The following is a 25085-nucleotide window of genomic DNA, read 5'->3' on the forward strand; positions in this document are numbered from 1 at the left end:
AAAATGGCTAATAATAAAAATTTCTTCTAACAAATTCACATGTGCATAAATAATAAAGACGTGAATGTTAATGTTGAAAAATCATTGATAAACATGATAATATTACATACCCTCACATCGGGTAACGGTTTATCTAATTGAAGGCTCGCAAACTCTTCAAGTTCCATGATTGTTTGTATTCATATGATTTTGCTTCTATCTTTGTGTTGTAATTTTATATAATCTTATTTATATTTCATCCTTATTGAGAACAAAAAATATATTCACGTTAAACATAATCGAAACGGCAAGACAACGCGACAAGACAGATTGTAAGAATATCTGTCAAGATATGTTAATGACAGGTCGTTGTGTGAATATTGCAACTATATTGAATATAGGTAGAAATGCAGCAAATTATAAATTATGCAGCATATTTATCAAAAATATGAATATATTTTTATAGAACACTATGAAATTTAGATTCCAACTTATAGCCTAAAAAGAATGATAGAAATTAAGTCATATTTAATGTTGCCATCTGTACCATGATTACATAATAGTTAAACATTAAATGATTAACAATTAATATTCTACTTTGTAAGAAATAAAGATTAATTTATAATTTTTAGTTAACCCAATTTCCTAACATATTTATCTAGATTGATGTTGTCATACAATAAATTATTCGTATTCTTCTATTGAAAAAATATATTTTTATCAAGTTTACAACAAAAATATATTTATGATTATAAAATTTATAAAATAGTTTTTTATTTAATAAATGCATTTATAATCGCATTGTTTCATATATTTTCTTCAGACCTCACATATGCGCATTCCTATAATTGATCATACATGAATATATACACACTGCACTGTACAATATAAATAAGATGTACTTTACATGTATTGAAATAATAAAATACCTATTCAGCTCACATATATCAATTGGCAATTAAATGGATATTATAAAAACCGTATCATTATAAGTATCATATAAAATAGGTGAATTATCAGAGTAATTAGTAAATTAGTAAACTCGAAGTACAGATATCAACAATCTTGTATCTTGAATATAGAATAATTATTTGATTGTATAAAACTAAGATAAATGGCACATATTTAGATTAAGTAATTAGATTCTATTTCTCTAAACCGTGACTGTATTCCGATTCCCCACCCAGATACGTGACATATATTATAATATCGGGTACATCCGAGTGGGGAATCGGAACATAGCACATGAAATAATGTCGATTGTTTGACTACTTTTTTTATAGTCATATATTATATGTATTAACGATAACGCATCTATATATTCTTATATATGACCGTGTATTTTAAAAATACATGGTTAGGTGCTATTAGAAGAAAAATATATGATGTGTAATAAATAAAAACTTATATACTTTAAATAAAGTAATTGAAAATCTATTCGAAACTATTCAAACATATCAGTCATTATAATTCCTGTGTATCAATCTATCATAATGTAATACTGTTTAACTGTGAGCTCACAAAAAAAGTCACTTTGTTATATTTGGTTATTATATTAAAAATTTAAACTAATAGTAATTATTTTAATATCCATATAATATTAAATAGATATTTAAAAAAAATTGTACCATCTTATATAATAGCATTGCATTAACACTGTGTGTATCCAATTATCTAATCATTTATAACATATCAAATATTGGTAACATATTTATATGAAATTGAGTTTTTTGCATCATATATATATGTAACAAGTTATATAGAAAATCTTATAATCTAATAGTAATGCACATCAACCTTAAGACATAAAAAAATAAAATCACGGAAACAATTAACGATTTTCTTAATTATTTAAAATAATACACCAAGCAAAATCATCGTGAAGAGAGATTTGTTATATCACAAGAAATACAGCTTATTTTCTAGTTGTGTATTTGGAGGTCGGTGAAGAATTCGTCCTACTAAGAACGATAGTTTTTGCGCATAATGACAAGGTGCCGGTACACGAACGGTACTTGAGCAATTGTAATACATGTGAGTTAATTTGTAAGTCACGTTTTGTATCATTTCTGCGTCTAAACCGGTATTATCCGAAACAATGTTGTACGAGGTTGGCGAAACTGTGCCTTGTCTAACATTTTGCGATACAAGGAAGAAATCGTATTTAAACGGACTGGTTATAACATCGTCAACGACTGTACCGATCGGAGGATTGTTTCTGTTATGGAAAAGTCGAATGTTAACTCGTTTAGACACAATTATAAATATCATCTTGAAATTCGGACCATAGTACACTTCTTCAAGTTTCTTTTTCAGACTTTCTACTTCATTCTCATAAACATACGGTATCTGACCGTCACTGACGCCATCACGATAAATTACAAGATACCTGGGTAAAGCCTTATTTAGAACGCGATAAGCTTGCACAGCTTTGCATACACTTGTACAGAGTTCCTCTACAAGCTCCTCGCTGCTGTGATATAAAGTAATAGAGCTATAGTATCGCGTCAGCGTTTGATCGACAGTTGCCACCATAGCCACTGTAATCATATAAATCAATATGCAAAATTAGTTTATATTTGATTCATAATTATGTATATATGTAAAACAATATGGAAAATATATATATATATATATATATATATATATATATATATATATATATATATATATAGAGGAATTTGGACAGTAGAGAATGTAACATAAATATTATATAGAGAATTATTATCACCGAATTTTAAAATAGCACAATGTCTAAAAAAAAATATTTAAATGATGCTTACAAAAATCTCTGCCTTTGGTGTTCGAATCATGACATATATCAAAACCAATTGTCATTAATCCTTTTAACGGGCATTCAATATGCCAAGCTGCACCACCCAATTTACAGTTCATCTGTATTGCTACTTTTGTAGCGATAGTCATGGCGTTTCTTCCGTCTAAATTTTTTTGTAAAATAACCTGCGATGGTACGGGTCTGTCTACACAACACTTCTTTTTAATTGCTGCATAACGATCACTGCGATTATTGCTCACTACGCACAATACTAAATCCGGAGTATTCTTGCTAAGAATATACTCGAGATTCTCGGCATATACACTCGCCTTATCATCGCGCAACCAATGTTTCTGTGGTTGTTCAATTCGGAACGATATTCCATATGATACTGTATTTAGCTTGATCATAAAATTCTGCAAAATTAGATTAACAAGATAAAGATAATTTACATAAAAAAATATAAATATACAATTTATTTCATCTTACATTATCTTTTATATTTAATTTAGTTCCGATTAATTACAAATTATTCACCTCTATAGTTTGCTTGTCTCGGTGGTTTCCAATTAATACCCAGTTTCTCAAATGGACAGAGTGGACTAAACGTGCTTTTTGCATTTGTCTCGTCCAATCTCCTCCCATACAGGTAATGGTATTATTATTAGCAAATACAAGTTTTTCGCAAGGTAATATACGAGCAGGAACTTCAAGTAAATTTCTATCTAATTTCATATTCCAGTCTTTAAGTTCTTCTGAAACTCTTGCCTCTTGACGAAGTCTCTCATTAAATCTCATCAATTTATCAATCCGAGATACAGGTGAGACACGAGTATGCATAGATAATGCTTTCATAAGGTGAAAATTTTCTCTCATATTATCAGTTAGACCTATAACATAACCATTAGTGCACAAAGAAGAATTTATATATATTTATTATATATAAATTCTATTATATATATATATATATATATAGGCTGTCCCAGGATTTAATTGCAACAAACTAGGAGGATATTCTACAAGTGAAAATAAGAAAAAAATATTATACGGAGTTTGGCTAGAAATGCTTTATTATAAAGTTATAAGCAAATATTAGAATGAAACATGAAATGGTTAACGGATTTTTTATTATGTAGAATCAGTGTATATCAATGTATACCTCATTCTAAACTCTTGGCATTTTGATGGTAGTTGCTAGTTCATACGATTGAAATCTAACAGCCATTGAACATAGTAAACATGGTATAAATACACAGATAAGATAAACGCGTTTGACCTTTCATATTCTGCACAATGGTAAATCCGTGGTTACATATTTCATGTACCATTTCAATATTTGCTTATAACTTTATAATAAACCATTTCTCTCTATAAAGCAGTGGTATCAACGCAGAGTACTTTCCTTTTGTAAAATATGCTCCCGCAGTTTGTCGGGTAAACCCTAGAACACCCAGTACATATACCTAAATATAAAATGTTACATAAATAATGTTTATTTGATAAATAAATAAAAAATTATGCATTAATAACAAAAATGTCACAAAATATTCACATAACATACCTGTAGCACGACACAATTCAGGAACTAGATAAACCAAATCTCCTTGACCAGCATTTCTTGCCTTTGGTTTTGTTCTTGTCACTAACATTGGTTGTGTGGCATTTGTTATCCTAATATTGTATCTCCTCTTGTAATACTCTTGATAAGATATACTTTCACCAGACTTCATAGAAAATGTTGAAGAAGGGCTTGTGTCAAAATCAACATCTTCGATACGATATGTGTTATTATTATAATCCGTAAGTGCAATAATTCCGATTACACTGTTGCAAAACTCTTTCTGAAAATTTATATATATATATATAAAATTCTTCTATCATTTCTAAATATGTAAATTTGTAATATAAAATATATAATCTAGTAACTACTATTCTTTGGGAAATATAAGATTTTAATTTTGAGTCACAGATCGACATTCTCCAAATAAGCAGTGGTATCAACGCAGAGTACTCGATTTTTGATATTTCTTTTACCTTACATGTTTATCTCATATGAAAATGACCAGTGTAAATATATAAAACTTTTAAATTTAATTACTCATAAACAAAGTGAGATATTTAAATGAATTTTTATTTCGCTTAATAATGTTGAATTTACTTCAGAAAAGAAAGAGTATGTATGTATGTGTGTGTGGCTTGCATGTTAAATTATATCTTATAAAACTTTTATATACAAATCTTATATATGTATGTATGCATTTATGTATGTATATATGTATGAAATAAAATATGAAAATGTAAAGCATACAAATAAAAGTTTTGATGCTTATCCTACCCTGTAATCCTGACCACGTCTATAGCAATCACTTAATATATCTAACAAAGTTTCTTGACGCATTACTTTATGTGTTATTTCGGCGCACATTAGAATGTCGCGCTCATATTGTCTGATGGATGTAATGTAGCCAGGCCACAATTCCAGTCTAAACTGATGTATGGCAATCTATAACATATACACAAATATCTTTATCTATATAATATATAAAAATTATTATTAAAATTTCAGAGTTTAATAAAATGTTAATATATGAGTATAAATTTTTATTAACCCTGTTACGAGCATCGTAATAATCACGGCCAACCAGTTGCAATTGTAAGTGCTCTAAGCATTTTCTCATTATTATATTAAAAAGTTGTATATAATGCGAATCATCCCGCATCATGTCCCCAACTAGACGTATAATAATTTTAATAGGTGTATCGTCAGATTGTCTAGTTGATACCAGTTCCATTTTCTAAAATTTTCGTATTTATTTATAAGAAACATATGTATAAACCCGTTTAAATGAAACATATTTATAAAAACGTTTATATTTTAATTATACAAACAGTAATATGAAATATATATCGATATATAATACTTACATCTGGTAAACGGCAGCTTGTATACAAGGTTGTACCATCAAAGATATATGCACCAACCTTTTCTTTATGAAGTCTAAGCAAACCTTTTCGAATATATGTACGAGTTTCTTCTGGTTCGAAATCAACTCGATATTTATAAAGGCACCAATCAGGTACTGTAGGCACTTTAAAGTGATTTGTTTGCAATACTATATGTTTTCCAGACGTTCCTATAAATGAATACAAATAAAAAATTAAATATTACAAAAGTATAGTATAAATATTAATCACTTTTTAATATATAATAGATTCATATATATATATATATATATATATATATATATATATATATATATATATATATATATATATATATATAAACATATTAACATTGTAAACAAAATTAAAAATTGTCTCTTCAATATACAATTAATGTAAATGGTAACAAACTAATAAAAGTTTAATGTTTTAAAAATTCTTATACCAACCTTTTTTAGTTACTAAAGTAGCTGGCTTGGTAACAAAAATAGTTTCCATTTTGCGTCGACCACGTGTTTCTTTTGTCGACACGGCATCTCCACTTTCTATAAACAACATATAAAATTTTTAAAAAAATTCTTTTATACAGTAAGTTTAAAAATTTAATTTTGTTTCTTAGATCTTTCACATTTTCAAAGAATTTCTTTGATTTCGTTATTGTTTATTAAAAATGTAAATTTCATTGCTTATAAAATTAAAATAAATTAAGATGAAAGAATATAATAAAAAGATTAGGAAATGAAATACCTGATTTAATTTTTACCGGTTCAATAGGTTGTTGTGAATATGTAGAGATACTTAGATCACCTTTTTGACTGACATCCTTAAAAAAATAATAAAATAAAAAAAAATATAATAATGATAATTGTGATAATGATAATTATAATAATATATTATATTCACACACAAATTTTTTTTCAATTTATTTATATGTGTATAATGTGTACATGTGTTAATAATTATAAATTTCTTATTGAAAAGAGTAAATATTAAACATAAAATTCTCAAAATAATATGTTTTTAAAATGTTTCTTCTTCATGCATTATCACACATATCAATATAATATGTTAGAATAGATGTTAAATTTATGTATATATAATATCAAGTATAAAACAGAATATATATTTAAAGTTAAGTTATCCTAATATTGTTAATTACATACTAACCTTTACTAGTCCTTTTACTGAATATTCCTGCAAAAAAAAAATCCATATTCAATTCAAAAATGCAACTAAGACATACTACTAATAATTATATATATATAATTATTATATATATATATATATATATATATGATTCAAATTCTCTCTCTCTCTCTCTCTCTCTCTCTCTCATAAACAATAAATAATAATTTTATTAAAGAATTATTTTATTTAAGAATTTAATTGTTTCTAATAAATATATAAAATTATGGTTAAAAAAGATAATTATTTAAAAAAATTAGTAAATTAAATTAAAATATCAATGAAATGTAAATAATGTAAATATATTATGAATTGAATAACAATACTTTAAAAAATATTTTAATATATTCATCAATAACTAATCAATATATAATATTTATTTGTAGGAATAAAATAATTATAAAAAATGCAAATTGTACAGTTGAAATTTAAAATTTTACTTTATTTTTTAGAAATAATACTTGGAAAAAAATGTAATAGTTTCTTTCTTGTGAATGGTTTCGTTCTTATATTACTTTTAACTTACTGATTCTGATGACCTAGAGTAAGGTTTCTTTCGATATCCACTACTAGTTGATGGCTCAGAGGGATCAAAACCTCTATCTCCTTGCCTGGACATATCTAAAATTTAATAATTTTGTAATAAAAATAAAAATATAAAATAATATGTTCCTAAAATAACTTAACTTACATATTATTTTTATCCCGATTTAAATAAATAAGATAGATATATTTAAAAATGTGATTAAAATATATCAAAATCTTTATTTTTTTATAAAGTAGATAATTTCCTGAATATTTGAAGCTATATAAAATAATTTTTATACATCCTAAGTATACATCCTATCTATAGAGAGATATTAAATGTAAAAAAATAGTATTAAAACTTTTGAAATATTCTTTTATAAGATCATGTTTTTTGTTACCTTTCTCTTTATTGACATTTTATTAAAAAAATATTGCTCTAATTATTATCATTTTTAAAATCTGTTCCAAAATAAATAAACCAGATAAAATTTATCTGTTTAAAAAAAAAGTAATATTATCAGATTACAAACTAATTTGCTAAAATTGACCTTATTCACCAAAATATAATTAAAATTCAAGAAGTTTATTCAGCAAATTCAAAATGTATGAAAAATTTATTCAATAAATTCCAAATATATGAGAAAAAAGTGTAAGAAAATTATTTATATATGCTAAGAATTATTTGTAAATGATGAATATGGTAGTGTTGTAAATAAAGAATATAAAGGTAGATTTGCTACATAATTTTGCAACTATCTTCTAAAGTAGCATTTATTTGAACAGAATATTTTATCATACTTTGATATTATATATATATATAATTTTTATCTTATGTGTGGTTACTATTCTGCAGCTAAAAAAATATCTATTTATACATCTTTGAGTTAATTTATATGATCTTACGCATAAGATTTTCTATAAATTTGATAAAATTCTAATCTATCTTTAATTTTCAATGTAATTTTATAAGTGAAAAATAAAAAACATTTTTCTTTCCCATCTTTATAGTATATAGAGGCTATTCTTATTGTTAATATATACATATACAAATTATATAAAAAAGATATTTCTAAACAATTTTCGAATCTTGTAATACAATTATGTATACACATGCACATTTCCATAAAATTAATTTAAATTAACTAAGATTTTAATATATTTTCTCGTTTTTAGCGATAGAATAAGAAACTAAAATATATAAATGGAATATTTGCTAACTCAATTCCCAAACATACACCATCAATACGCCTTTTGTTTCGTTTTTTCTTATTTGTTATAAATTTAGTATGTCCTTAGCAAGTACGCGCCTTTTGTTTGCTTACGCAGCCAGGCACGTGCGTCTTCATAAAGCAACTTCATAACATCGTCGCGATATTAAACATAAAGATAACTAGAAACTTTCAATCTTGGCAATTATATCAGATATTCATATATCCGGATACTTACTTGATATCTTTGCACGATTTCAGATCTATTGCTTTTAACAACTGGACCGTTTCTACAGAGTACGTTGCAAGAATCCGTGACTATCCACGAATATCACTTGTATCGAAGTGGGAAGTGGGAAGTGGTTATCGTTGTCGGCTTCACCAAACCCGAGGCTTCATGCTTCACTCGACACTCTCGCCAGTCTCGACACTCGACAGATAAACGTCTTTTATTACGCTTTGTCTTTCGTGACCAATCACGTATCACGGAAGAAAGACACTATTGGTCGTATTTTCGAATAAGTTAAAATAATGTACAACATATTGAAACGGAATAATTTTCATAGCATTGGATATAATATTACTTGCATAAGGTACACATATTAATATATTGCAAGAAACTGAAAAAATATATGAGAAGAAGGAAATCAAGAGTGCAATAAAATAGATAAACAGCGTGGCTAATGCGATATGAATTGACGAATCAATGAGCAGCATTTTCGCGCGCTAAATAAATTTGAACGTACAATATACAAAGATATCCTTTAACATAAAGTTGATTCCATATAAATTTCAAAGGTTAAAAGGAAAAAAATCCGCTATTGGATATCGAAATTCGATAATGATTGAACGTCCTGTATAAATATAACCAAAAAATAATTCGTATAATAAAAATTGAAAGATATTTTGAGAAAAACGTTTCAATCTTTTTATCTTATAAAGAAATATGTAAAGAATCATTACTTGTATAGATAATCAATATTACACTATGTATAAGTATAAGCACTAATTATTTAAGTTATCTATATAACAATATTATATATATAATAGCAAAATATGTAATGGAAAATAGTCTTTTATATATATAATGTACACACATATATTTCAACATAATTGGTACAATATTGATATAAGTATTATATATGTGTGTGTGTGTGTGTGTGTGTGTGTGTAGACAGACATATGATGAATTATAGATATATAAATCAGAAAAAAAAAATTCTTCCAAAAAGAATTTGCTTTGCACAAAATAAGTGTATGCTATCATCGAATAGATTCTGTTGTAATTGACATACCATTTAAGTACTAGAATATATAGCTTATATATTACTATTAAAAGTTTATTCTAGACATGTGTCACTTCTACACGTGACATATTATGTAAAATGGATTGCTATATATGTATGTACATGTAGACATTGTGCATTTTCTCTTTAAACATTATCAAAGACAATGCTAAAATAATAGTATTTTTCTAAATAGTGGTTCATCAATTTTTGAGTTACACATGATTAAGAATTAGAATTTTTACTAATAAAAAATGCAAATAGATAATGCTTATTCATTATCTTCAAGTAGAATTTATCTTAATAATTTTAATATGGTATCTGAATTTTTAGAGAGCTCTAAAACTCAAGATATAAAAATTTTGTACAGTAAATTCATTGTTGAGAAAAAATGCATAATGTAAGACATTTTATATATATCTATGTGGGATTTGCTTTAATAAATATAAGAATGAGTTGCTTCAGCCTAAAATTGACTTTTAAAATAGAAAAGATGATAGATTAATGAATATATTAAAAATTTAGTGGACTATTATTGAAGTATTACATACTTTATCTTATGATATTAAAATGAGAGAATATATAAAAGTGATATTATATATAATGTAGAGGTTTACATAAAAAATAATTTATATTACAGAGCTACCAGTATATCTTCAAACAAAAAAAGATATATATTCACATCACAGGCTTAGGATCAAATATGGTTAAATGATTCTCAGTTCGTGATATAATATCGTTTTCATAGTCAACGAATGAAATACGGAATCCCATGGTTATATTTAGTTCTAAACGAAACATAGATATACATCAAATATTCTCTACACATTCTATTTTTTATTTTCAAGCCAATAATCCAATTATCTCATAAGTTTTCTATAAGCGCTTATTCAATTACTTACAATGTTTTGACTGGTGTTACAAGAGTAGTATGCTAAGAGTCTATCTTTTTTTCTTTTCAATTTTAAAGCTGACTGTACAAATAGTGTATATATCATATATATATATATATATATATGGCATGTTACCATATTATCATGTACAGACTAATATTTTATGTTTAAAAATTTTGCTACAATTTATAAGAAAATAATGCACATTATAATAAAATTAATAATTTAACAAAAAATAATACTATAATGCTCTTGTTTTCTCTTAAATAATTGTCTGTGAAAATTATGTAGTATATATAAGAATAGAACATATAACAGTACTAAAGAATTAATAGCTGATATATGTAAATAAAAATTGAGCTAAATATCAATTCTATATGGATAAATATAATTGAGCACAAAACACATATTCTACAAGTCAGTTTAAATACAATTTCTCACAAGTCTCACTGGTTTATTTTTATGATGGAAAGGTTTTGTATAGTATAAAGTATATAAATAAAAACTATGTATCAAGCATATTTAACTTGATCAGTTTTTGAGAAAAACGATACAATTCTTGATTACAATTACCCTTCGGAAAGACACCTATCTCATACCTTCCTAATATCTTTCTAAAAATAAGGGATACATCTATATATTCTAATCTGAAAAATATCTGTAATATATTAGTAATCTCTAAAAAGAACATGGCTCAGTTTAAATACAACAAAATAATAAAATATATATGATATAGGATATAGATTATTTTATAATGCTACACAAGAGTTTATCTTTATCACACTCATTTAACTTCTATAGTATTTACGATTTGATCAGGATTATCAATGATTGATTAAATTGGGAAAAACACTTGAAACTTATTGAAAAAATAAAAAGCTGGTATTATATATGTGTACCCCCCCCCCCCCCACACACACAAACACATTACTTTTCAATAAACTATATACTCAATAATTAAAAAAACAACTACTTACATTTATGTTATACAAAACAAATAAGTTTTTGAAGTGAAATACATAATCATATTTTAATAACACTTATAATACTAATGATTATTTTTAATCTCTAATTTATAAATCAAAAGAAAGTATATGAATATGTTATAATGCAAATTATACAAACTTGAAGTAACTCTTTGTATAGATATATCAGAAATACAATACTTTATATAGACACTACAAAAAATGAGGAACTTTAATTAAAAACTTTACAATGTATCACGGATTTATCTAATATATCTACATACATAACAAACTTCATTAAAAGAACATTTATATGGAATTTTGAAACTTTTTTTCATACTCTATAATTATTATGTAACATAATTATTATTGTAAATGTGAGAGAATATTTTTATTGTAAAATTAATAAGATATTTCAAAAAATTAAGTAATTATATGTTATTCACATTTTTAGTCATTATTTACTGCCATGAAGTACATACTATTTTAAATTTTGACTATTATGCTAACACATACCATTTGTGAGAAATGTACTCTCTAAACTATTTTAATATTTTGTTATATGTATTTGGTATCTATACTCAATATTTTATTATTATCATGCTTTTGTAAGAAGCATCAAGTTTGTGTTTGTTTATTCTTTCTTACATATAGCAATTTTTCTGTTAACATTCTTTCTCTTTTTAAACCAAGTACATTTTTATTTTGTTAAAGAAGTGAATCTGTATAACCAAAATAGCAGCGGTTTTGTGAACTATATAACAATATAATCACACGAGATGATGCACAAAAAATAGTTACCTAAATAATTTTTCTATATTTGAGTAGAGAGGAAAATGTTTCAGATAAATTTGTGATATTGTAGAAAGAAAAAAAAATTATGATATTTTTCTTTGACCATATCTTTATCTCTAGCAATTCAAAATGTAAGAAGTTATTTAGGTATCTTGTTTCAAACATTGCTCTAGTATGCTTATTATAAAATTAAAATGATTAAAGGTTATATATATATATATATATATATTTTGACAGATAAAATAGTGAAATATATAAAAACGCGCACAATCATCAAAATAAACTTATTTATAAAATTATTATATATCTATTTATTTTTATTTTCTTATCTAAAAAAGACTGCATATCACACAAAACCGCTGACATAATATTTTTCATAAAAGGCAACTCAGAGTTAAAATATTTTATAAACTTCTCTTTCTCTTACACGCATATAATACCTACTTATTACAAATATTTGAATCATGCCGTAGTTAAATATGATTTCTCTTTAACATCAATCATTTTCTGATATTTAAACAGGAAATTAAATATATTCAAATATATAATATTAAATATCAAATATAAAATAATATTCACAGCATGCAGCAAGTACTACATTGGTAACTCACAGAAACTATTACAATAAGAATCTCATAAGCATTGTTTTTCCAATCGTTATTCCTTTGATAAGGTCCTTCATATTAAACCATTGTTGTACATAATTGAATTAAATTGAAGAAATGGACGAAGAAGATATCTCAAGTATATAATGTAATAATGTCTTGAAGCTTGTTGATATAGCTTCCAAATTATTAAGATTATTTTTACGGATGTGCTTTACTGTTGAGATTTTTTCATAGAGACATTTTGGGATTGTATAAAAAGAATGAAAGAATGTCAGGACTCATAGATCAATCGTTGATAATGAGGAAATATTTCCCATGTTGGCAGATGCAGACCAAATTCTAAAGCTACCAACACAGCAAACTCAGATGTAATTAAGTCCTTGCGATTTAAACGGAATATACCCTCAATTCTCTGTAAATAATAAAAAAGATAATTATTGCATGTAAAGAAAAAATTTCATTACATTATAAAACACAAAATATAAAAGTACCTCAATAAGCGATTTAAGAATATCACCCTTCACATCATTCAATTTTGCCGCGAGAAGTAAACAAGCACCAGCGCATAATTTCCGCGTTTGCTTTGTCACAATATTTCGAAGAATAAGCTTCTCAAAGTATACATAAGCCATTGCAACAGTGAGTAAATCGATGCCATATTCTAATTTAGCTATTTTTCTCATTTCCCGTTTTAAACTGGAATAAGAAATTAATAGTAGGAGAGGGAGAAAGGGAAAAATTAATATATATAAATAATATATGAATTATATACTAACCTACGAAGCTTACTAAGAGTGAGTTGTATATGAGGAAATTTCTCCTTGAATTTATCATTTAACTCTTTCTTCAAATCGGAAGGTCTTACATAATCGATAACAGATGCCTACATACATAAATTGAGTTATATATATTAATTAAAGTATATAAAAATATTATGACTAAAACAGTGATAATTAATTAAAACATATACCATATATGATGTAAATGTTAATAGTGTTCTATGTTTCCCAGCAATAAGTTCTGGATCATCCAATAAATTTGGATTATATTGGGCAGATTGTTCATCCCACTCATAAGCTATAACAATATGCAATAAAATAATTACCTTTGTATATTGTACATTAATCTGATAAAAAAATTTAAAGAAACATTATATTTTCTTTTTGTGCTCACTTTTGGAATCAGCACTAAAAGATAATGGTGGAGACTCGGAAGTTATGTAATGAGTCCGATTTGTAGCTGTATCATAAGATAAACACCTAAAATAAAAAAAAAGATTAATATGAATATATATATATATATATATACACACACATATATACAATGTGCTCCAGAATTGTAATATTTTTCTTCATAGATATTTGTAGTTTAAAAAATAATATTAGAAATATTAATAAAAGAATTAAAAAATGTTATTAATTTTTTAATATCAAATGAAAAAAATATTGTAACAAAAACTTTTAAGTAAGCTTTATTTCAATATAAATAAATTATAAAACTGAAAAATATGCAAATGTAATGATATTCTCATAAATTTCTTTGTTAAGAAAGAATTATTATATATAATAATACTCCATCCTGTATATATGTATACTCTTTTATATACGTTTAAATTGGCATTATATATACAATATTCCAGAAATCTCTAACACATTTTTCAAAGTACAGATTTTCTTAATAAACTTAAAATTTTTTCTTAATAAAGAAATTTATCAGACTATCATTAATTAAAGTGTATAAAATATATATATATATATATATATATACACGCTATATTTTTAGAATACTTACAAATAAATAAGCATTTTTTCATACATATAAAAATGTGAAATTATTCTATATATAATGTGTGAATATTTATTAGATATCTTTGTAAATAAATAAAAAGATGTATGTGTTTTTTTATACGATAGACATATGTAAATATGTTGAAGAGATGACCTGAGAAATGCACATGTATAAATGATAAAAATTTGTTATGTAATTTGTTTATTGTTATAGGGATATTGCCCATAATAATGATAATGTAATTTAATAATATAATTTTAATGTATTTAAAAATAAATTATATTAAAAAGATTTTATGTTTATATTTTATATATTATATGCATATATTATATGTAAAACATTATAAACAAGATTATATATTATCTACATTAAATTTTCATACATTTGCACAAAGGAGAAACATATTATCTCTTATTTGTAAAATGATTGTGAATGGTTTGATGTTTGATCCTTACAACACATCTTTTGCAGAATTATAACGAGATTAAAAAAAATAGATTTGTAGACATTTAAATCTGTTGTATGTTATATATGTTGTATTATCGTATTATTGTATGTTTATATCTATCTAAGCTTTTCTATATATCTCGTTACATATATATATTGTATAATAATTTTTACCATTTTTTGTGATCCACATTCCAAGTAATTGTTTTTGTCCTGCAAAAAGATGGTTGACATGTTTTGTTATAAAACAAATATATGACACATGAAATGCATGTACACATTATATGATACTGAAAGAGATGAAAAGAAGACGTCTATAGGTATAGTACTGCATAAGCTATGAATTTGAGATAAAAAATTCTTTGATAAATAGTGAGTTTCACTTAGCAATCCAGTTTTACTATCAATGAAAATTTGATAGAAAATATTTACAGACATTTATCAAATATGCAATAAGATATATATATAAAACTATAGACATCTTATATAAAGATAATTAAAAACATTAAAGAAAATTAGAAACAATGGCTTGACATTTTTGAAGATCTCCAGTTCATCTAAAGCTTATCTAAGAATTTGAAGGATAGAATACATAAATAAAAGCACATAGAGGAGATATATCATTTGTGTATATACATAACTCAGTTATACGATTTGTGTCAAATTAAACATAAAGAAAGAAAAAAATTATTACTAGTAAAAATATTTCTTGTTATATACCTTTGTACCACGTGATGTTTATTAGGTATAAAATGTGTTAATTCCATAGCTTCATTTTCATTAAAATTCAATTTTTTATCCCTTTGGAATTGTCTAGATGGTACAAGTAATTGCCCATAAGATATTTCCTATATAAAATTAATTATTAATTGACCATTATTACTATCAGAAACATTTAGATTAAATGGATAAGATAACGTATTTCTAATATACCTGGCCATCTTTAGCATGCTCTATACCCAACAACCTAAATGGATCAATACTGTCATTAATTGCTGATAATGGTCTTTGAGATGAAATATTTTTTCTTCGAGTTGTGTCTTTACGTAATTCTGACCTATAAATAATGAGAAATAGGATCTTATTGCAATATTCATGTAAATTTTATTAAATTGCAAATTATTAGAAGAGAATTACTAGAAGAAGAATACCATCTCGAATAAATTGATGACATTTTAATATGTCAATTTTATATACTTAATCATGTTACAGATAAAAAGCTAGATATGCTAGGTAACTATGATATATAAATTATTGTTATAAGTAAATTAATTCGTAATAAAAAATTTATAATAAAAAAGATAATATTCCTAGGATAATTTGTATACATAAGTATATATTTGTGTATATTGAAAGAAATCTTTACCAACTGGAACGTTGTCCTTTGTTGTATGGAATAGCAGAAAATACTACAAATGGTACATGCTGGTTTGATACCAAGACCAATCTATCATCTCCAAATTTACAGCCGTTCACAGGCCGTTGTAATAAACGCAACTCCTTTGCAACTTCTGGTATTATGGTACTATTTGTAGAAATAGGTTGCGCACTGTTCACTGCCTTTGTCTTTGGTTTTGATAATTGGGCTTTTGAATGTATGGAACCAATGCTCTCACTGCTACTATTGTATTGATGCTTAATGTCTTCCGAAAGCGTAGATGTTTGATGACTTATGCGCTTCTTATATTGTAAAGAGCCTACACGTCTTTCTGGTAAAGAATAGTCGCTTCCGGTAGTTCCGGTTCTGAAAATATACAATTTTGTACCAAGATAGATAAAATATTAAAATGCTTATGTATTAGAATATATATACTAAAAGATGAATTTGTATATGATTACTCTTTTTTTCTCTATATATTTAGTTTGAAGTCAACCTTGAATCTTCTATTAGCAAAAACTTACATATCACTTTTTCACAATTTTTTATTTTAAATATTTTTATAATTAACTCACATAAAATGATATGAGAACTAAGATCTAATTTAAAATGAAATAAAAAATAAAGTTATCATCCGTGCGTTTGTCTCTCTCTAAAATTTCTTTCATATATATAAAAATATTATTATTTCTTATTGTACAAAATTTGCCGGTGCTTCTATACTTTTTTAAAACAATTTCTGGATAAAGAAATAATAGTTTTACATCCTGAACATAAAATATACCCTAGATATGCATGCAATGAATGGAATGCAATCAAGTTTCTTGATGTTTTTCATTTGTGATACTGTACACTTTTGATAATGTTATCTGAATCCATAAGTGTCATTCAATCCTATCTGTACCAAGAACGTCTTCCATAGATGAAACATTATAGAGTAAAGATTTACGAATACCTTTAATATCAACATTTTTTTTATTATTAAATAAATATTTGAAATGTGCATAATTTATATTACAAATATTTGTAGTATTTATAAAACATAATAGTTTTTGCTTGATAATATTTATATATCAATTATTTTACAAAATTTATTCTATAAAGTTTACTATGCAGTTTGAATTTTTTAAAGTCATCTATATTCTAAAAGTTATATAATTAATTTAATACAAATATTTTCAAAATAATATACATATATAGTAGTCATTTTACAATATTTAATAATTTATACAAAATTATCATAGGCTTTCTCAAACAGATAAATGGAAAAGATAAAACAAAGTCTATCACCCTAATTTATTTTTAATAAGCAATATCTCTTATTTAGAACAATAATTATTTATAATTAGATGTTTACAATAAATAGTTCATTTTGCGAAAAATAAAGCTTTTATTTATCCAATATAAATATTTTTTTGAATGTTATTGTGTCTCTCAGAGAATTTAGATATAAATTATTAACTTATTCCATATTATATTGCTATTGTGATAGATTGTATTGTCTCAGTTATATCATCTGCTCTCTTCAATCAAACAATAGAAATACAATAAAGAATAACTGTAAAACTTTACACTGCAATATATACATTTCTTTGACAACTATTAAATAATTATAATTATTAAAAGACTCGTAATATAAAAAACCATTTTATTTTAGATAATTAATATTGAACAATTTAAAGGAACGATGGAGGAAGAAGATTTTGGAAGTGTCTCATTTGTTATTATATTATAAAATTTGTTTATTCTCACAGACCTCTCTCTCTTGCACGAGAAGTAACTTATATACTCTTGAGTATAGAGAAAGAAGTGTTCCATGAATTTAAATAATGTTAGAAAATACACATATCGACCATCTGTCAGAGCAGTAGACAGCTGATAAGTAAACATTTACCGTTCTCTAAACGAATGCATGCCATAAGACAATTGCAGATGATTTCTCTCCTGCTCTAAGAACATGGTAACTGCTGCCTTGGCAGGTGTGAATAGTCCATCCGAATCAGAACTGTAAGAGTTATGATCGGTGCCTTTGTGCACTAATAGCGGAGAGTTGGTTTGCTCTATCATTTCATTTTGCGAGAAATCGTGCGTCTCCTCTTCCGTGCAACCGTCTAAAACTTCTTCCATGGAGACCTCAAAGTCAGTGCTCTGATACACTTCGAGCACCGTTTGTTGATTTGATTGGCCATCGCTTAACGTACGCTCGTGAGTCGGTTCACTTTGTGACAAGATGGCAAACTTGGTGTCCCGGTGACTGCCGTCAAGAGAGATGTTGGAAAGGAATGTGAGGGCGGCCAATCTTCTGCGTGAGTAATTTTTCTTTAAGGCCGCTGCCATTCCACGATAAACCGTGTCGGGATACCGGTACCAGATACCGAGATAAGTAGTGATAACGTGGGTCCGATGACAACGGCGACGACGACGGCGGCGGCGGCGACGACGACGACAATGACAACGACGACGACGACGACGACGACGACGACGACGACGACGACGACGACGACGACAACGACGACGACGTCGACGACGACGACGACGACGGCGTCGACGACGACGACGACGACGGCGACGACGGCGACGACGGCGACGACGACGGCGACGACGACGACGACGACGACGACGACGACGGCGACGACGACGACGACGACGGCGACGGCGACGATGACGACGACGACGACGACGACGATGACGACGACGACGGCGGCGACGACGACGACGGCGGCGGCGACGACGACTTTACCGAACAAGGACAACTACTAGGATCACAACGCATTGTCACTATTGATACACTTAGTTCTAACATCATAAATTACAATCGCAGCCGTGCAGCACACGTAGAAACGTGAACTGATATTGCTGATCATCATGTAGTTTCTTCAAACGAGCTGCTTCACAAAACACACACACGTTGTCTACCGTATGACTTTACCTACTACGCAACAGCGAGAAGAGCGACCTATCCTCCCGCCCTCTGCCGGTCCTGCCGCATACGAATGGTGCTTGGAACGAGTGTAGAGGGGAGTGTGTATATATATGTATATACATAGGGCATAGGGCATAGGGAAATATGTCACAGATCATGTTTTTCATGGCTCGATAACGCAACAACATTCAAAATTGGAACATTTCGAAATTAGAACAAAGTATATTGAAACAATAGAACTATATTATAAGTAAAACTTGTATTCTATATATGATAATAGATCGTACGTAGTAGCACATTATGAATGATGCCTAAGAATGCGGTTTATATATCTCGGACTGTCGTAAACCCTGGATTAGATAAGAAATGATAGGAGATTGTGAACTCGAAAATTATATTGCGTAGTTTTTTGATACATGCGTGTACACATATTTCTTATCTCATTTTTAAGTAAAATAGTAAATAATTATATAAGCAGATTTATAACTCTAAAAAAAAAAAAAAAAAAAAAAAAATTATTTTTATCTTTTTTATGACTTTTATAAAAAATAATAATGGAAGTAATTATTTAATAGAATAATTCGTAAATGAAATAATTAAACGAAAAACTGAAAAGCATTTATTGTACATTCCATTTTCGAGAAACATATATATAATATACATATTACATAATATGAATAAAAAATAATGAGTATTATTGGAATATGTATACATATATGCATTTTTCTCTCGAGGAAATTTCGAAAAATCGTCATTAGAATATATTTCAACAAGAAGTAAACTAGACTTAGTGAAATTACAGATTTAGATATTTCGAATTCTTTCAACTCATATTCTTTTATTAATATTGAGAAGTTAACTTTATGGATTCTTTATTCATATTCTGTTCTCCAATAGTATGTTCGGAAACAGTACCCGAGCATCGTTCTATCTTTGTTCAACTTTTAGTAAATAACAAAGATAGAACGCGACACTCGTGTGCACACGGTTGATGTTTTCGAAAGTAGCCCTAATATCGAGAAACTAACCGCCGAATTTGAATTCGCAATTGATTTTAATTTGTATGAATTACTTCTCGCAGAAATATATTCTCGTAATAATTTCGATCTGTCACTATATAGTCAAAGATTTTGACTATTTTTGGAAGATTTTCTCTCTGACGAGAGACGCATATAGATATATTCCTCATACTCACTATTGTTATACATATATATTTATATAATATATCAATTGTTTCTGTAAAAACGGGACGTATGAGTATTTTGAAAATTTTCGTCAGTTTTATTATTAATGAAATATAAAAAAGGAATATTTGTCGACACCGAAAATAATCATGTTCTCAAAATAAATGTATATAAAAAGATATAATCAATATAAATTTTCATTATTAACATAAATACAATTAATGCGTTTATTTTTTTACAAAATAATTAACGTAAAAATTCAATAATTCTTTTAAATATTCACCGAGCCACGCTGTGTAGAAAATAATATTAATTTAACAAAAACAATTTATATTTCTTACATACATATATGATATGTTTGCAAGAGAATGCACAGAACTCTTCTATTATTAACTTTATAAAAAGGCTTCACACATACATCTTTCATCCTTTTATGTAATTCTAATAATAGGAGAATCATGCTTACTAATTATATCTGATACAAGAACCTCAAAGAAGATTCACAAGTCGGAGAATGATTCACTATTTATATTTTCAAATAGGCTTATTTATATACAAATTTTACATTTCGCAATCTTCTATAGGTGTGATAATAACACATGGCATTACTGCAATTTTGTTTATATTTATTTATACAATAATCTCGTTATAATAAATTATATATATTTTTTTAAATATATATTTATGTACGCGTGTACTCCGAATATGTATACAGAGTGAATTATGAATGAATGATATCATTGCATCAAAGATATTTCAGATATAAATACATTATTTGTGTGTGTGTGTGTGTGTGTGTGTGAGATTCACCCTGTATATACATACATCATAGAATGATTCTAAAGTAAGTTACCAAATCTTATAGATATAGTCTGTGACCAGTTTGGAATTGATTTTTTTCCAACAGCTAATTTGATTGAATATCATATCTTATTTTTATATTAACTTTTTACTATTCAAATTTAAATTTTCTGTTAATTAAATTATATATTTAAATTAAATCGTGAGAGAGAGAGAGAGAGCGGGGGGGGGGAGGGGGGAGAAAGTTTTGTTATATATTAAAAAATTTTTGAATTTCTCTTAATTGTAAAAAAGCTTTCCATTATAGATCGCTTATATAAATGAAGAACTATTGATTGTTATTAAAAAAAAAATCGATTTTAAATTGGTCCAAGAATACATCTGCAAAGTTTGATGATCTATTTTAGAGACCTATTGTACATATATGTACATATACATACGTTGCATAGAAATAATGTTTGACACAATTTTGGCAAATAGATTGGCTAGGACAAGTTATATCTTTACGATTTACACAAGTTAATTGCAACTCTCTCATCACACATACGCTTCCTATTTTTTTTTGATTAAAATTACCACCAAGCCTCTATCTTAATTTTGGACTTTGCTTTCTTGCACTTACGATTGCACTATGTTCCTGTTAACAGACAACCGATTGTGGATGGAGAAGTTAGTAGAAGTGGCTCGGTATCATATAGGATTGACATTCATCAATCAAGATAGAAATCAAAGCACAATGATATAGAAAGATATCTGTTAATCAATATAGAGAAGAATCAAGTGCCAAAAATTTTTTTTAGAAAAATATGAAATTATGCGCAACTTTCAATATCATATTTTCTTTTTTTTTTTTTATATCTGATGATTGTTTTATCTTTATGGGAAAATAAAAACCAGAAGTTATTCATGTTTTGGATACAAAGTTCTTTGGTCCCATAGAGATAAGACCAGATAAAATACCTATAAATTATTAAGAGTCATAAATTAATTTTCTCAGATATACTTCACCAAAAATATGAAAATGTTGTTACATACAATCTTGTATTTATGTGAAAACAATCTGCTATCTGTCAACATACACAGTTTTTTTATCAATCTAATATTACAATATCTCTTAATAAACTTACCTAATAGAACGCATTTGTCTCACATTTAATATAGTAATAGTATAATATATTATAAATATACATATGTAGGATATTCCAAAGAAAGATATGGATCAACAGTGCCTTGATACATGCAATTTTCTCCTAGCAGAAATTTTATTTTAAAATTTAACTAACGATGTAATTAAAATTAAGAGTTGAAAATAAACAAAAATAGGAACAGATATTAAACAGATTAAACAAAAAATGTCTATTCAAACTTTTCTTAAAAATATATATAATTTCGTTCGTTACTGATACATCCCTTTGTTAGAACATCCTTTATATATACATATATAGATTATTACAAAAGTCGAATACAAAAAATGCATCTTTATTTCAAACTTAATATTTTTAAATATAAGTTTTTTAAAAATTATATAAATGATAATTAAACAGTCATCTGCCCATAAAAATCGCATAAACGATGATTTTACGATGATCACAGTTTTTTTTTGTTTTTTTTTCAAACAGTTTATAATCTTTAACATCTAATCAAATTTTTAATTTATATTTAAAAAATATTGGTTTAAATAAAAAAAGAATTGTATGCACTTTTATGATCCAATTTTTTAGAATTCTTTGGCTGCGATGTTTTTATACACAATTTTTGTAACACTCTAAATATGTACATATATATATGTGTATATACATATACGTATACATACATACTCATATTTATATAGTAAATAAAATTCTTAAGCCCGACGCAATAATTCTATATAAATACATTGATTTCTTTAGTAGGTTGTAGTACCTTTCCTTTTAACGAACGCACAGTCATATTTAGTGTCATTGAGCTCATATCATTACAACAATGATCGTTTTCCCTTTTATTATATTGCACGTATAAATAATAACATAATATCTGAAGCAATTTTCATTCTCTGCAATGTGGACCGCCCATGAAAATATAGACATATGTGACATATATGTCTATGGTATATGGCATTATATTCATTTTATAGACATAAAAGGAGAAATTCCTTCCAATGCATCTTTTTTTTTCTACTTGCAGATTTCAATTTTCTTTTTAAATAATTAATAAAAGGAATAAATATATATATTAAATCTAATCATTAACAAAACGAATATCATATATAATAAAAAATATGTTCTTGAATCGTGAATCAAAAGCGTGTTTTTTTTTCTTATGTATAATTTTTATCCACATAATAATAAATATAATAAAAATCATATTTCCCTTATTCTTTATTTTACTTTGATGATAATTTATTTCACAGTATGCACTATAACTTTTATATCAGGTTTTAACAGCTCGTCTAATAATTTGTAAGTAGTTCAAACATCATGGGAAGAAAGGAGGAAAGTTATGTGTAAGATTTCGCGTTATTTACATATTACATCTATAAGATACTATTAAAAAAAAGTAATATCTTGTGCTCCTACAGACTACCAAAAAAATAGTTTACATTCACACTACATATTTCTAAATAAATAATTAAACAATAACAAATTGTGATATTTTCTTACATATACATAGCGCATGTGGAATCACAAGCTATGTGCGCCAGGCCATGATGTTATATAGATTCATCTAAAAAGTGTTATATTACAAATTACATATGTTGTATGTGTGTGCTTAACTGAATGGGAAAAATATTAAATAGGAATCTTAAACTCTCTTATCGAACTACTTGGATACATGAAGATAAGATCGCATATTTGGCAACAGTTTGTTTAGATTTTTCTCCCTTTATGCCGCTGAGCACAAATCTAAATATGTTGCATACGCAACGCATTATATACATATATCTGAGTGACAAAGTGCTAAAATTTGTAAAGAAATAGATACAAAAAATAAACATAATCACAGTTGGTTGGCAGGTTCGCGAGCGAGCGCAGGCATGATGCATTTGGACAAACCTTTTCGACGCAAATATCTCGGTTTTCTTTACATGGTTTTATCACTTGGTCGATATAGTATTTCAATAGCCTGTTAAGCCCTCTGCATGAAGACAGATTGATCTTAAACATAATCGTTTGTTCCAGGACTTGTCAATGGTTCCTGAGCCTGTGTAAAAAAAAAACAATTAATAAGATATATCGTAAGTTCTTTTAAAAATGTGAGAAGTACTGCGAAATTTCATCCACAAAAATATTTAATGGATTTTATTCCATAAAAATTATAAAAACTTTTCCAATAGAAACAAATTCTTGAATAAGTATGTTTGAGAAAGCATTAATTTTACCTCCTCTCCAACTGTAGTTGCGGGAAGCGGAAACCTATTT

The 25085-nt window shown here is 26.7% G+C and overlaps 2 protein-coding genes and 1 long non-coding RNA gene across 4 annotated transcripts; all 3 read right to left on the reverse strand.

Moving 5' to 3' along the window:
• Positions 1–706: 706 nt before the first annotated feature.
• LOC138941841 (piwi-like protein Siwi) lies at positions 707–9419 on the reverse strand. The gene is made up of 12 exons (XM_070311725.1): positions 8858–9419; positions 7410–7504; positions 6866–6892; positions 6446–6521; positions 6148–6243; positions 5681–5889; positions 5365–5550; positions 5091–5258; positions 4317–4596; positions 3293–3645; positions 2763–3171; positions 707–2519 (listed from the first exon to the last, which is right to left on the reverse strand). Exons 2-12 carry the CDS (start codon positions 7500–7502, stop codon positions 1879–1881), a joined length of 2538 nt encoding a protein of 845 aa, XP_070167826.1. The 5' UTR covers positions 7503–7504; positions 8858–9419; the 3' UTR covers positions 707–1878.
• A 1503-nt stretch (positions 9420–10922) lies between these two features.
• On the reverse strand, positions 10923–19768 carry LOC138941667 (CDK5 and ABL1 enzyme substrate 2). 2 transcript variants are annotated; one of them, XM_070311510.1, is made up of 10 exons: positions 18674–19768; positions 16768–17145; positions 16335–16458; positions 16122–16249; positions 15576–15614; positions 14340–14425; positions 14137–14243; positions 13943–14049; positions 13658–13862; positions 10923–13578 (listed from the first exon to the last, which is right to left on the reverse strand). In XM_070311510.1, the coding sequence occupies exons 1-10, from the start codon at positions 19114–19116 to the stop codon at positions 13438–13440; spliced, it is 1758 nt and encodes a 585-aa protein (XP_070167611.1). In that variant the 5' UTR covers positions 19117–19768; the 3' UTR covers positions 10923–13437. The 2 variants fall into 2 exon arrangements, with proteins under 2 accessions (XP_070167611.1, XP_070167612.1); XM_070311511.1 differs by lacking the exon at positions 15576–15614 and having other exon boundaries at positions 18674–19766.
• A 4439-nt stretch (positions 19769–24207) lies between these two features.
• On the reverse strand, positions 24208–25085 carry LOC138941669 (uncharacterized). Its single transcript, XR_011448184.1, has 2 exons — positions 25046–25085; positions 24208–24867 (listed from the first exon to the last, which is right to left on the reverse strand). It is a non-coding gene; the product is annotated as an uncharacterized lncRNA (long non-coding RNA).

This window comes from Polyergus mexicanus, unplaced genomic scaffold, assembly GCF_030449975.1.
Source record: "Polyergus mexicanus isolate NDT 795.1 unplaced genomic scaffold, iyPolMexi1.0 SCAF_20, whole genome shotgun sequence".
Lineage (NCBI taxonomy): Eukaryota > Metazoa > Arthropoda > Insecta > Hymenoptera > Formicidae > Polyergus > Polyergus mexicanus.

Coding starts and splice junctions, on each gene's coding strand:
- LOC138941841 (XM_070311725.1), bottom strand. CDS start 7,502: ATGTCCAGGCAAGGAGATAGAGGTTTTGATCCCTCTGAGCCATCAACT. Junction 6,893..7,409: donor ACTCTAGGTCATCAGAATCA/GTAAGTTAAAAG, acceptor TTTTTTTTGCAG/GAATATTCAGTAAAAGGACT. Junction 5,259..5,364: donor ATTACGATGCTCGTAACAGG/GTTAATAAAAAT, acceptor TATATGTTATAG/ATTGCCATACATCAGTTTAG.
- LOC138941667 (XM_070311510.1), bottom strand. CDS start 19,116: ATGGCAGCGGCCTTAAAGAAAAATTACTCACGCAGAAGATTGGCCGCC. Junction 14,244..14,339: donor TTTTAGTGCTGATTCCAAAA/GTGAGCACAAAA, acceptor ATATTGTTATAG/CTTATGAGTGGGATGAACAA. Junction 13,863..13,942: donor ACTCTTAGTAAGCTTCGTAG/GTTAGTATATAA, acceptor TTCTTATTCCAG/TTTAAAACGGGAAATGAGAA.